General features: G+C 34.8%; 1 protein-coding gene across 5 annotated transcripts in view; it reads left to right on the plus strand.

Annotated features, from left to right (window-relative positions):
• The window catches only part of GRIK2 (glutamate ionotropic receptor kainate type subunit 2), a 365,941-nt gene that overhangs the window by 270,026 nt on the left and 80,554 nt on the right, over positions 1-15,361 (plus strand). For 4 of the 5 annotated variants that reach the window (XM_017818725.1, XM_017818724.1, XM_017818726.1 and 1 more), the window contains 2 exons: positions 2,351-2,469; positions 6,272-6,489. In XM_017818725.1, the coding sequence (XP_017674214.1) occupies positions 2,351-2,469; positions 6,272-6,489 (337 nt within the window). The remainder of the gene's footprint in view (positions 1-2,350; positions 2,470-6,271; positions 6,490-15,361) is intronic. The other variant, XM_017818727.1, reaches the window with a different exon arrangement.

A 15,361-nucleotide genomic window follows, 5' to 3' on the forward strand; every position in this document is an offset into this window, starting at 1 on the left:
TTCCTTTCCTTTCCTTTCCTTTCCTTTCCTTTCCTTTCCTTTCCTTTCCTTTCCTTTCCTTTCCTTTCCTTCTTTTTCTTTCTCTCCTCTCCTCTCCAAACCTCTCCTCTCCCAACCTCTCCAAAGCTCTCCTCTCTGAACTTCTCCTCTCCTCTTTTTTTAATGCCATTTTAAACACTCCTCTGGATCCATAAAAACCCACCCCACCCCCGACATTTTATATTTGATGTTGTGGACTGAAGATTAAAAAAAATAGAGAATTCTAAAACTATGGGACATGACTTGACCCTAGACTGAGTCTAGGATTCAGATTGCACTGTTTCTTTTTCCTAAAGCCAGCTTGTGTGTCAGGTTGCTTTTGATTTTCTTTGAAGCTATGGACAATTTTTTTGCACTTTATAATAATATAAAAATAATCCAACAAGATAAGATATCAGAACAAAAAGGTAAAACTATCAAGTTACATTTTATACTGTTCAGTAATGCTGCAATCACTAAAAGTAACATTTGCATATTGATATTTATTTTGAATCTCTAAAATATGTTGGCTTTATCTAGCAAACATTGTCCCCCCAAGAAAAACATATTTTCCAATTTAATCTTCAAATATATCTCAGCAAAAGAATATAAAACCTGCTTCAGCTTCATGGAGTGCTTGGTTTCCAGATTTTATCAGATTGGCAACAACATGACACGAAAGATACTTGGCTTTTTAATGAGATGGCAAACTTCTGATGTAGTTTTACTACAAAGTAATAGAAGAATTCAGGTCACAATATTTAATTAGAATCCAATCTACATTTTTGAACAGCATATCAGTATTATTTTGGAAATCCAAATGAAATAGTTCTTTGTCAAGTACACACTTCTGAGATGAGAGGTGTTTTAACATTACATGAAGACCATAAATGTGAAACATTTGGTTTTCTGTATTATAATGTGTTTGAAATATTATTGCGTAGAAAATTGCATTTTTCAAAGTGACAGATGCATTATTCAGATAGCTTTGATTACAAGATACATTAGAGAAGAGGTTCTTTTGTACAGGCTGCCTATCCCATGGTTTTTAACAGAGTGGCTTTAATGATTTGAGAAATTATGAAAACATATTAATATTGATTTAATAATTAAACTCTGTAATACTATTAATTATTTTGGTGCTTTCTTGTGCTGGTTCCATTCTACTGTATTGCAGTGATTTTCTTTTTCTTCTTCTCAAATATATTATGCACGTACATTAACTTGTATTCATTATCAAAGATTTAAAGACATAATTTAAGCATAAAATAAAAGTCCCTATCAACAATGTGTTTCCAAGTTCAGGCATGATGATTAAATCTCTTAAATGATTAGAATTCTGCACAGTGGAATTAAAATTTAAAGCTCTACAAAGGTATAACGAGGAAGAGAGAACTGAAAGTCTCTTCATTTCTGAAAGAAATTGTAAACAAAGAATAATTTATCTAGACATGTTTGCTTGTTTTAGCTAAAATTGATAAAGTAACGTTTAGATATGAACCTATCATAATGTGCAGCAATTGCAAAGCCATGAGTTAAAACAGATTGATTGTATATAATCTGTTTGTAATCTATTGCCAGACTTGTGCATCTTTCTACTATCTTCGCTGTATCTATTTTTTGAGATAATTAATTTCACTGTCTTTTCCTTTTTTTTTTTTCTTTTCTTTTCTTTTCTCAGAGCCTGGCCCTGCAAGGTGCTTGTGCATGTCCCCAGCTTCTTTTGGAAAGCCTTTCCAGGGATGCTACTGTGCACCTCACAGGACAGGATGCAATCCCTTTAATTTGCTATTTTAATTTTCTGTGAATTATAGAGTTTAATACCCTTATTTGGTGATTAACAATATCACTTTTACTGCTAATTATTTGTTTTCTCTTATTATTTGCAATTTTGCTCAGTAAAACCCTTTGCTTAATGTATTTTTTTCCAGTTAATTACTGTGATTTAATACATTTTATATTTTCTTTCAAAATGCAAAATACTGACACAGTGTTTATATGAACCTAATACTAAATGGTACCAAATGTCTGTAATTCTACTGATGTTAATAGAAGATTAAGCACTTTGATGTTTACAGGTGGCACTTGGAACCTTTCAGAGTCAATCTGTATACAACTTCATTAATATTAACAATAGTTAAGAATGTGAATATTTAATGTTGTTTTATCTTTTAATATTGTTGTCGAACATAATGCAGTCATACTGTAAAAACTTTCAATCACTATTTTCTTTATAACCTTTCTTGTTTTTCTCTTGCAGCAGATTTGCCGGATAGACTTTGTGCTGGCTGCATTTTAAATCTGTTCTTTTTTTTTCTGTCAATTACCACAGGTTTAGTCCCTATGAGTGGTATAATCCACATCCTTGCAACCCTGATTCAGACGTGGTGGAAAACAATTTTACCTTGCTAAATAGTTTCTGGTTTGGAGTTGGAGCTCTCATGCAGCAAGGTATACGACTCAGTCTGCTCTTTCTCTTGGGCGCCATGTCCCACTTTTTGCTGGGGGTAACAGCTCTCTGCTGCAAGTCATTTGCATGGGTGCCTCTGTGCATGTAGCCACAAATCAGCTTTTTTATATCGATGTATCCAGGCATTTCCAAACACCATCTTAGGAATTAGTCTGAAGACAGATATAAATTTTAAAACTTAAAAGTACATCATAACTCTTAGTTTATTTCCTAAACAGCAAAGACTTACTGCATAAGAAAATGAGCTAATCTGTCCATTCCTAACAAACCTTCATTTAAACAATGTAAAAAAGAGTACATCTTTGTCAGGCAAGAGTATAATGTAAAAATCTCTCATTTGTTTAATTTTGGTTTAGAAACCTTTCAATAATAGACACGTTTTATCTAATAGCTAGTACCTGTAAAATAAAATGGTAAATATAAGAGATTTAATTCTTTTCACTACAATTTATGTTTTTAAAATCAGAATAACCATTGTTGAAGATTTAAATAAACAGTCTATATTATACAATGCATGCACTGAGAAACTGATGTCATTACTGACAATAAAATTGGTAGCTAAGTAGTCATATTGCTCAGAGTAAAACCAACGATCAGTTTTAACTGGCACTGTCCTAGTAAAATCCTTAAGTCAGGACATATTCTTCAAAATCTGTAATTTTCCTTACCATATTCCTTTTATTTTGAAAGTATACCTAATATATAGATCCATAAAAATATGTCACCATTTTATTACCCTTTTCCATAAGGATTTGGACACAGTCACATAATTTCAGGCACACTTGAATAGCACAGATTCAGCTTTTTGCTCTGACATTTCACTGGGCAGTACAGTATAAGGATTGCTAGTCCTGTTGAAGGACCACTAAAAGGAATGACTTTCTGGAAAAAAATAACCATTGCATATCTTGAAAAATTCATATAAAAGATTGGTATTGGTATAATTGTTTTAATGGATATACCTGTGCAATCATTTTTAAAACTTCCCATTATAAGTACACCAACTATAAATAAATACTGTTTTTAACTCATCAAATGAATTCATGGAGCTTTCCTGTAAGTGCAGTAAATATTCTTTCATGTATCAGGTTGCTAGTCTTGAAAACTCTCTAAGACCTCAGCAAAAAGTGTACTATGCTCAGAAAAACATGAATTAATGGGTAAAAGAAATCAAGATTCCAGATCAGAAATAAAAATACAACTGTAGTTGGCTAAGTATTTAGTATCAAGTAGGTTGTCAATATACCTTTCAAGAAATTATATAGTTGAAGCATTGTGCCCAAATACGTGTTTGTAAGATAATAATTGCTTTCAAAGAAGCTATCAAAAAAAGGAATACTGAATGAAAGTAGATATTTTGAATTCCATTCACAGTTCTGAGGATTGCCAGAATCACTATCAATGCTGAGTTTTATTCCTTATGCTGCTGTATGCTTCTTCTTCTTTCTGGACAAGGGAAAGCAATTAGGTTTTCGCATCATCATTTAGCAAGAAAAAGGTATTTTAGTCCCTAGCATCTGAACATTTGTTGACAATCAAAATAAGAACAAAACCGGCAACGTTCATTTTAAAAGATGTCTTTGAAGGATGATAGTTTTCCATGAAGGAAAACTAGTCTCTGTCTTTGCCTTATATTATTTTGCTCTTACTCATTTCATCCTTTAATAAACTTTGAAGGCACCGTTCTAAGGATGAATTATCAGTCTTGATTTTGACAACTGCTTGAAAAAAAGAAATTCCCAAAACCCTGAAGTCATCTAAAAGTACACTTTTAGACAAGCATGAAAGTTCTCGCCTAACAACTATAACTTTCCATTAGAAACAGTATAAAAGTGCTTGGGCAATATTCACATTAACTTATTAAGTGCTGCTTGTTTAAAAAACATTTGCTTAGTGATGGAGGGTACATGATAGAGGGAACTCATACATGTCTTGCTGGCACCCCTCACTCCCAGGAAACTGTGGGATATAGTGCTGGACATGACGTTACCTTGGGTACATGACAGTCAGCCCCTGACCAGGCTCTGTTTCACGGGCCCAGGTGGCACTCGGTTTCAGTCCTTGGTAAGGTACAAACTTGTGGTAACTGGGGCAACTGCGGCGAATGTTTCCACTCTTCTTTTCTTCCCAGTCCTATCTGATTTTACTGGTGTTGGTTTTTAAATGAAACAAGAGCAATTGAAAAGAGTTCATGATGGTGATCTTACTGGGAAATCTCTTAGTGTTATGGTGTCTAAGTGTCTGACTAACAGGGCCTAGGAGCAACTACATCAGAAAGGTACTTTTCTACTTTTTTCCTTGCAGAATTCTAGGCAGAATCTGGCGCTGGAGTTGGCTGTCATGCCCAAGTCTGTCAGCCTTTTTTTGTTTGAAACAGCAAGGGTAAGATGAACTGCAGGGTAAGATGGGCTGTTTTTGAATACAGTAGTCCAGTTATGATACCACTTCTTTTTTTCCTTTTCTTTGGTTTTCTTCCTCTCTCTCTCTCTCCTTCCTTCCCTCCCTCCCTCAATCCTTCTGTTCTTTTTTTTACATTGACTTTGGAAGTTTGACATAATCTTTAAACTATTTGAAGATGTGTTACCTTGCTGGACCAGTTCCTTAACTAATTCAATATAAACACTAAATTTTAACAGGAATAAAATAGTCCATCTTGCCTTCATTCCATTTTACCCAGGAGATTAAAGAGCAAGAGTAGTAACCAATTAACCAAAAGGGATATAGCAGATATGGTAAAACTGGAACAAGTTTTCAGATACAAAAAGATCTTACATGAAGTTTATAGAATGAAGATGGAAATTGTTTATTTGACATCCTTAGAAATTTCATTCCATTTAGTTATAACATTTTGGAAAAAATCCATCCATTCTCATTTATAATAAATATTTGTGATTGTATATTAGATTGAATTTCATTTTTTCCTATTTTTATTAATTTGGCACAAGAGTAGTTTATGTACTTCAATTTGTCTCATTAGACTCTAAATTAGCATTAAAATTATGCAAATTAATATACAGTGTTTATCTCCCCCTCCATTCTTTAGTGCCATGAGCAGGCAACTCCAGCAATGCATTATAATCTATCTTTATTTAGTTTATGCATAGCAGTCTAATGTTTTTATTGCTAGTCTATCGAATTGAAGTGTGTGGCATAGCCACCCATATTTATATGAAATTATGGGGCTAACCATAGAGATGGGAGATGTCTATTTTTTTTAATTTAAACAATCTTTTACAGCAATGCAGAAGACAAAAGTCAAAAACATATCTATAATACATTTCAGATTTTTTATTTCAGATATGAAATATTTTATTTCATATCTGGTCCCTTATTTAATAGTTTATTTTTGTTTCTGCAAGTGAGTTTTATACAAAATACTTAAATAATTTTTTTTTAGTGCTGTCAAGATAAAGAACTGTATGAGTGCTTCAATATTAGTACTAGAGGTTCAGTCCATCCAGGATTTTTTTCTGGAAAACAAGTTCAAGGAATGGCTTTTTTTCACAATGATATATACATATGTTTATAAATTTTAAAACAGCACTGGTCACTGAATCTCCCATTACTATTTGATTCCCACATAGCTCCAAAAAGATGTGTTTAAATTTAACCAGTTATTTTTTATTTCAGTCGTGTTTGTTTGAACAAGCAGTACATGTAAACCTGTAGCTGAAAGATTTTTTTGCACAGTGATTCCATCTCCCCACTGTGGCAAAAAGTGCTGAATACTTATTAATTGTTTTCTGTGCATCAGTTTCACCTTTCTCCCCTGGTTTTCGTTAGGTTCTGAGCTCATGCCTAAAGCCCTCTCCACCAGGATAGTGGGAGGCATTTGGTGGTTTTTCACACTTATCATCATTTCCTCGTACACTGCTAACCTAGCCGCCTTTCTGACAGTGGAACGTATGGAATCCCCTATTGATTCTGCTGATGATCTGGCCAAGCAGACAAAGATTGAGTATGGGGCAGTTGAAGATGGAGCAACCATGACTTTCTTCAAGGTAAGCTTTATATTCTGTTCGAGAAGATGTTATGTCCTGACTGTGGGGTAAAGTTTTTGCACCTTGCTGAGGGGCAAGAGGTTTGATTCCTACTGCTGTCGAAAGCAACTGAAAAACTATTCTTTTTGAGGATTAGCAAGACAGCAAAGGAATCAAATGCAAAATCTCTCATAGAAAATAAAAGGCAGTTTCTTTGATGATTTTTTTTTTAAAGAATTGAATGTATAGCAGTGAAGTACATGAATAAAGCTGAACACTTTGCTCAGATCTCCTACAACTGTGTACAAGATAAGTTTTGATGGATCAAAACTTGTAGTTTTAGTTCAGCAGCATTATACGTAGTTGTAGTCTTTTCTCAAGCAACATTAAGGATATTAGCGGCTGGACTGAGAAAAACCTTTTGGACACTGCAATTTTGAGAAACTTTTGAATGACATTTGGGTTTCATATAAAAAGCTCAGATTATTCCAGTTTTTCTGTTCCTTTTAACCTGTTACTAAGACAATTCAATTTGAAGTATAGTGAAATATGCTATTGAATTAGAGAGAAATCTTTCTTCTAGCTTCATCAAGCATGTAAGTGGACTTAAATTAGTGAGAATTATGCATGAAGTGAGAGAAGATGGTTTGTTCTCTAACTCTGGTTTTAAGAGTTATTATGCTATCACCTAAAGTTCTGACTCTATGTTGACTGGCATTTGAAATTAGGCAAACCGAGGACCAAGGTAACTTGTAAACTGGTGCAGAAATTGCAGACTGTGTGCTCGTTTTCCCTCATCAAATTCACAGACTACAAAGTTTGTCACTATTTATTCCTATGACCTCAGAGCCAATCAAAGTGTACACATAGTTTTAATTTAAAAATAACAACAATATTTTAGGCTTTTCAGCTTCTGTTTGGAAACAAAAATCAATTCAACTCCAGTAACTCAGAATGCTTCAGGCTGCTTAACTTAAAGCATAAAATGGAAAAGTTCTGAGTATTTTCTTCAGAATACTTCTTGGAAAAGAAGCTGATGAAGCTGATAGAAGTAACTAATCAGTTAGAGGTCTCTTCATATCAGGAAATATGTGAAGCAGTTAAAAGTAACATCATTGCAAGTTTAAAGACTGAGGTTTTTAAGAGTCAAAATGATTTATGTCTCAAGACATAAAGAGATGACACAAGGTATTTATTGAATTACAAGAAAACACTACAGGGCTTTCACTTAATTTTAGTCTGGCAGAAAACATCGATTTTATTCTATTTCAGATTCAAATTGTGGGCTCTAAAATATAAGAAAGCAAGTTTAGATTAGCAGTGATTTTCTTTCTACGCTCTTCCTAATTTTTAGTTTTCCTTATTTAATGAGAACATCCTTAATTTTCTATGTTATTCACTTTTTTTACTTTGTTTCATATGCCCATAATCTGTGGGTTTTCTAAGTGCACAGAGACTATTCCTCTTTCTCTGGATGTTTTTGTCCTCTACATATTACTATAGTAGTCCCTTTTCTGCACAATTATTCCTTTCTGCTCTCTTTATTATTCTGTTTCCATTTATCTAGATATACTTTGTGTATATTATATTGTATATATATTCTATCCAAGAACTAGAGAGGACTTACTACTGCTGAAATAGCATTTGCACATCCTGCATTGAAGATGTTTGTTTGCAGTTGAAATAACCTAGACATACACACAACATAGTTATGGTGTCAGATCACATAATTTAGTATTGCTTTTATTACAGTAATGAATTCTTCTCCTTCACTATGAATGAAAAAGAGAAATTAGAACAAAACATGAGATTTCTTTATTTAGCTGATAAACTTTAGGTCAAATTAAGGTTTATTCTATTGAAAAACTATATTTTCTGGACTTTGTGTGTGAACAGATCATGGTTAGTAAGTGTTTTGTGACATGAAAATGAACCAATACTTAAGAACTTCTGTTCCAGCAAGCAACCAAATGATTTGAAATATTTTTCTGTTGTTTACTGTCTTATATAGTAGTATATAAATAAATTGATATTATTTACCTAATGAAATTAAGCCAAACTTAAGCATTAGAAGTAGCTACAACTGCTCTTGCAGATTAGTCAATAAGTGAAAATCATGCTCAAATAGAAAAGTAAAGGAATTGATTCATTTAGTGTCTGAAGCAACTTCCAGGTGGACATTAGAATTTTTTTGATGTAGATGCTATTCACTAAAGCTACCTGTGTAAGGAATACAAGCTAATTAAATATGTATTCCATGACAGATAAACCAAAACATGTGTATAGAGTCTATTACAGTAAATTTTACGGTAATATTTAATATATTTACCTAATGATGTTGAGTTATCAGAAAGTGGAATACTATAATTCTGGTCAACATAGTACATCTCTATTTCTGTATTTTTAAAATATACTTCTATTTTTGTATACGAAAATTGCTTCAGGAATGTAATTTCCTTACATGAAAGAAAAAGAAAATGCAAGAAAATATTTTAAAATAAGACTTTAAGTGGAATTACCTTAAAAGGTACTGCTAGAATTGAATAACTCATAGAATATACTAAATAATACAAAAAGTACTTCAAAAAAGAATCCGATAAAATGGGTTTAAATGGTATATATTGTATTCTCTGATACATAACTGAATATCAAGTGGGAAGTAACACTGCCTTTTTATATGGCATTAAGGAAAGTACTACTGAACAATTGTGTCCGGTTCTGGTGATCACACTTTGAAAATATGTTTAAAATTGGAAAATGTTAATTAAAGGTGAAAGAATGACTGTAGGTCTGGAAATAAGCATTGCAGTTAGAGGCTAAAGATTGGTCTGTTTAATCTGCTGAAGAGAAGGTTAAGAAGTAACTTGATCATGGTTTGTAAGTGCCTTAATGGGAATGAGACTTTTGACAGTAGATGACTCTCTAATCTAGCGGAAAAAGACATAATGAGATCCAATGTTTCATAGTTGAAGTTAGGCAAATTCAGACCAAAATAAGGTGCATATTTTTAAGAGTGGGAGTAATTGACCACTGATACAACTTATCTAGGAGCGGGTTGGATTCATCCATCGCATGCAGCCATTATGAGGAAGACAGATACAGCATAGCCCAAGAGTGTTACTCTTTTGATTTAGAGGTTACTCCATGAAGTAGGTAACCTTCATCATACAGGAGCTCAAATTAGATTTTAGTTGTCCCCTCCTACTTCAAAAATCTAAGAGAGTGAGTTCCAGGAGTGAGGGTTGCACAAAGATGATTGAAAGGCTAAATTTATCATCTGTGTGTATGTTTTTCCTTGGCTACTTTGTCTTGTTTTAATGAGAGTGGATTGAGTAAAACAGTGGCAGTATGTTACAACAAGAAATAAAGGCACCAGATGGTTTCCTAATGTTAAATGAAATTATCATATCTTGGTAATAGTTATTAGTTCCAATCACAGTGAGCCTCGGTAGCTGCCCATGAGGTTGACAGTAATTTCTGCATAAATTAGCTATATAGCAGTCCATTGAATTATTTCCTTAAAAAAACTTTGGAACATGGCCAAAGTTGTGTGGTACTAAAATAAAGAAGAGCCTATTGTGAAGGAGAACCTAAATGGGTAACTGCTCACTAAAATGCTAGATTAAAACCTCCTGAAGGTAGAAGCTTGGAAAGCACATGGGATATCTGTTGAAAATATTGTTACCCTTGTGAGTCAAACATCCCTGTGAAATAGCTCTGATGAAAAAGGAGAATGCTGTCTTCAGGGGTTTATTAGGTCCTTCATCTCTTGCCTCCTCATGATCTAAGAAACATAGATTACAACTCTTTTTAGAAGCAGAAAGCAAAGGAATATTTCAGTGCTTTCTCCTCTTAAGATCTACTTATCTGGTCTGAGTGTGGAAAGGAAATAGTTTTACAGTTCCATTACATGTCTGGTGGGTCTGGTGGGCTACTTCATTGGGAACAACAAAAAAAACCTTAGTATTGTCCAAGAATTAGAAAGAAAGATATGTAAAAGTAAATTCTAAGCCATATCTTCTGTTAGACTAGTAGTTTCAACTCCTGATACATGCTTTTTTTTTCTTAAATTATGGATTTTTTCTTAGTTATGAAATTCTCTTCCTTTCTCTTGGCTGCTTTTGTCACTATTGACCACCCTCAAATTTCAGCAGCCTCTCTTGCTTCCTGTTTGGAATAAAATAAAAAGCATTTATTATTTTCACGAAAGGTAATGATCTCACGCTAGCTGTTCTCAGATGAAAAAAACTCATATTTTTCATTGCCTCTGATTTCAGTGGTCTATATTTCTCAAAATCCCACTGTTTGTTTTCTTGCTAAATGACATCTCTGAAACTGGGAAAACAATGTTAATTCTACCCTGCTTTTGTTTGTACTACAGTTCTCCATCATCACAGGCAAAAAACCTTCTTCAGTGCATGTGCTTCTATGTGGTCTACAATGTTAAGGTTTTTTTTTTGGTGAAGTTGTACCTTTGTTTTCCCCATAATTTTTATTATCTGTAACTTTCAATGTTAGAATTATTTTCTTTCTATGTTTTTGTACTGTATCAGGCAGAATGGAACTTTTCTCAGTTATGGTTACATTTGCATACCAAATAGTAAAAAACAAAGTAATTTTTCATTCTCTAATAGCAGTAGATTATTGTCTTTGCTTCTATATCACAAATTAAAGGTCTTCTCAGCTCTCTGTGAGACGTGTATTTTATATCCTTGTTTTGCTGATAAGGAAGCTGAAGCATTAAAAGGGAATGCATCTTTTTCAAGATCACTTGGTGAAAGGTTGGGGCCTCTGGTGGTCTAGCGGTTAGGGTGCAGGACTCTCACCGCTGTGACCCGGGTTCGATTCCCAGCCCCCCGGGCAGATGGAGCTCGTCAGCCTTGTAAGGCAATCCATCTAAGAGAAGGTCACTCTAAACAAACCTACGTCCTGGGGACCTCACTGCCACTGTCCAAGCTTGCTTGGCCCCGGCAGATGAACCTCAGGATTAAAGGGTGGGCTCAGTTCAGCGCACGCTGTGTCTCACCTAAAAAATCCACTGCGCAGGCTCGAAGGGTTAATGACCTTTCCCAAATCTTCGCTCGCGAAGACTGGCCATTATTATTGGTGAAAGGCAGATAGGGAACTAAGTCTGGTGAAAGGCAGACAGGGCACCAGTTCAGGAAAGCTGACTCCCACACCTTAGACTGATTAATAGACTGACTATTCCATTTATCATTTACATTTGCCGGTTTCTTTCCTTTTCTTTTTCAGGACCCATTTTTGTTCTTCAGCTGTACTTTTCTACAATTTATTTAATTTCTTCCTGCACTGCTTTCTCCCTATAAAAATCTATGTTGCTGACCCTTTTAAATCATTGTTCTTTCCGCCCACACCCTCATCTTTTACCCTAGATATTTTGCTGCCACCTCTCTGAGGAATTTTGGGGAGCAACTGTTCAGCATTTAGTCTATATTCCTCTTCCACATTCTCTGCCTATTGTTAAAGGAAATAACATTAGGCTCTACCTATACACTGCAAAGTCTCAGAAATAGTGTCTTAAAGATGAAGGAAGGAGTTGTAGGGGAATTTTCTCACTGCTTGCAACTGGAGTACAAGGGACAGATCCCCTGACATAAATGAAAGAATAGCAGAAAGAATGAAGGTATGAATGTCATTCATTTATCATGAGTGAGGTTGGCATTGACATGCATAAAGCCAGTATAACTTCAGTGGATTTTTCAAACACTGTAATGGAAAAATAATATTTCTCTGTTCAACAAGTAAATATGCATGTATAAGCGCATGGACATATATACGCAGAGAACCTTTAGCTGAATGCTTCAAATGAAACATCATGAAGTTTAGAGGTGTGTATTAATTATTTGGGGGAATTGTTGCAAGTCAAAGATGAGAGAAGCACCACTTGTGAGATTTTCAAATATCCAGTGACTTGACGGTGACTAAAGGAAAACAATCTTTTGAGTCCAAGCCTCCATGTACTAATCTGGATAATGCTTTAAAATAACTGGTAGTAGATACTACAGATACATGTTCAGTTTGATTTAATATTATTTCACTTTATAGGTAAGTTGTTTTCAGTGTAACAAATATAGGCTTGAAAACACGTGGTACTTTTAACTAAAAAAGGGAATAAAATATAAATACCACGCAAACTTTTTTTACTTATTTTTGTTCATAATGGTTTGGACATAACTGCTAGAAAAATATACAGTTGAAATGCATCATTGCCCATTTGCTATGATTATTCTCGCTTTGTAGGAACACTACTCAGTTAACCACTGCTTTTTTTTAATGTACAAAATATGCAGCCATAGTTGCAAATCTGTAAAGCAAGGTCTGTGGTCACTCCATACACTTATAAGAACCTAATCTGCTATAGCAGAGCCTGCAAAAATGATATAGGCTTTGTTCAGAGATCTCAAAACATCTCTGCCTCACTGATTTCTATTAATTTCTGTAAAAGTTCTAGGAAGTTAGGTAAAGGTAGGTAGGTTATATGATGTTTTAACACAGACTATAAGTAGAAGAGCAGTGCATTTGAATTCTAATTAGAAAAAATTACAATAAATTTGGTACTATTAAGTTCCTTAAGGGGAATTGCTTTTCTTTTGAATCTGAAGGCAGAAAGCAGAACAAATTCACATAACGGGCTTCATTCCAAATAACTCTCTAGGTATGAGGACAATGGTCTTAGGCTGTCTTGACCCTTCCCTCTTCTCAGGGGACTGAAGAAGATGAACACAATGACTAGTCAGCTTTACATTTCTACAAAGAAATGCCATATGTGCATTATGCCATATATCTAGATAGTAATGTTGCCTTAAGAGACTGCAGAAAAAGAGACTCCTGGCCAAATTAGTGTAGGAGATAAGATAAAGAGAGTAGGTCCTTTAATCTCAGGCTGGAGGCCCACAGGAATACATATGACGCCTTGTCCACGAGGTTCCACAATTTAAGGTATTATCCCAACCAATCCCAGATCTATCCACCCCCGAGATCCTCCCCTCAGCACACCCCTCTGGAAACTGAGGTAGGGGGCTCTGGGATCCCCTCTTCAACATCTTCCTCTTCCTCGCAGCACGTCCAGTCCTTGGAGCTCTTCCAAAGTTCTGGGTTTGAAGGTCGCTTTTTCTGTGTGGTATCTTGTTGTTCAAGCCAGGGTGCAAATGTTCTCAAACAGAATGAAGACCTACCTTGAGGGACATCTAAACATGCTAATGGAATTTAGAGGGATTGATATGGATTGGGGAAACAGGGTTGGGTAAATGTGTAAACTACTGTGCTAAAGGATGAGCTATTATACAGCTACTTCTAAAATCTGCAAAAACCTAAAAATCAAAAAAAATCCATAGGCATCAGTAAGCACTCTTAATAAGCTGCTGAATAACATTTGATTATACTCCAAAATCACAGGAGTGATTTATCATTTACATCTGTCTCAGCCTACAGCTCCTAGAAATGGATAAAACATATACAAATGCTTTTTGGTGTCCTCTCAAAAAAAAAAAAAAAAGTCTTGTGAAAACAAGATTAGACATTCAAAAGAAGTAAAATATTGAAATAAGCTGTTAACATATGAATTGGGTCCCCACTAGTTATTTTTTTAAAGGAAGTCAAAGAGAAACATTAAAAATCAATTAAATGTTGGCATTGGGAAAATTCTGGTTTGTTTTTTAATCAATTAATATTTTCCACAATTCAGTATTTGTTTCTGCCTTACCCCAAATATTCAAAGGGAAAAAAAGTTTTATGCTGGTCTCCCCACAGAATTCTCAGGTGGGCTAACCTATGGTCACATCTGACTTTCTTGTTCCGTAAGTATTTCCGAATGTGAATATAATACAGAGCTAAAATAAACATACCAATAAGAAGCTGAAATTTGTATTATTTTTCAAAATTGCACCCAACAAGGAAATGTATTAATCAGTGCACATGCATTAATGATCCATACAGCAGGTACATGATGGAGTTTGTCTGAATAAAATCAATCTTTCTCAGTGTGTAAGGTATGATGAAATATAGCAAGATCTAATTTCTACTTGGATAGAAACACAGGATACAAGAAATCAGAGCCCGGATAGGGTAAAAAAAATAACTCGTTGAGTTTACATTTGTCCTTAGAAAGTCAAGCCTGATATGCAAATATTTCCCAAACCACAATTTAAGTTCTAAATTGTGTGGATTATTTACCAGCAAAAACTGGTAACAACTACCTGAAAGGAGGTTGTAGCCAAGTGGGGGTTGGTCTCCTTTCCCAGGCAACTATCAGCAAGACAAGAGGGCATGGTCTCAAGTTGTACCAGGGGAGGTTTAGGTTAGATATTAGAAGGAATATCAGAGAGGGTAATCAGACATTGGAATGGGCTTCCCAGGGAAGTAGTAGATTCTCTGTCCCTGCAGGTTTTTAAGAAGAAACTGGATGTGGCTCTTAGTGCCATGGTCTAGCAACCGCAGCAGTAGTGGATCAAGGGTTGGACTTGATGATCTCGGAGGTCCCTTCCAACCCAGCTGATTCTATAATTCTATGAAAAGACAAGAATTTTTATCAAATATAGCTGATCCAGAGGTATGTCATAATCTAGATATTTGAAAAATCATTTTGTAGTTAACAGAAACCATTTGAGTATCTTTTTTTTTTTTTTGAGAATATATAGTGAAACCACCGAAGACAAGAATCACAGAATCACAAAATGGGTAAGGTTAGAAGGGACCACAGTGGTTCATCTGGTCCAACCTCCCTGCTCAGACAGGGTCATCCTAGAGCATGTTGCACAGAATTGTGTCCAGATAGTTCTTGAATATCTCCAATGAAGGAAACTCCCCAACCTCTCTGGGCAAACTGTTCCAGTGCTGTCATCCACACAGTAAAGTTCTTCATCATATCCAGGTG

Source organism: Lepidothrix coronata, unplaced genomic scaffold (assembly GCF_001604755.1).
Source record: "Lepidothrix coronata isolate B3197 unplaced genomic scaffold, Lepidothrix_coronata-1.0 Scaffold70, whole genome shotgun sequence".
Lineage (NCBI taxonomy): Eukaryota > Metazoa > Chordata > Aves > Passeriformes > Pipridae > Lepidothrix > Lepidothrix coronata.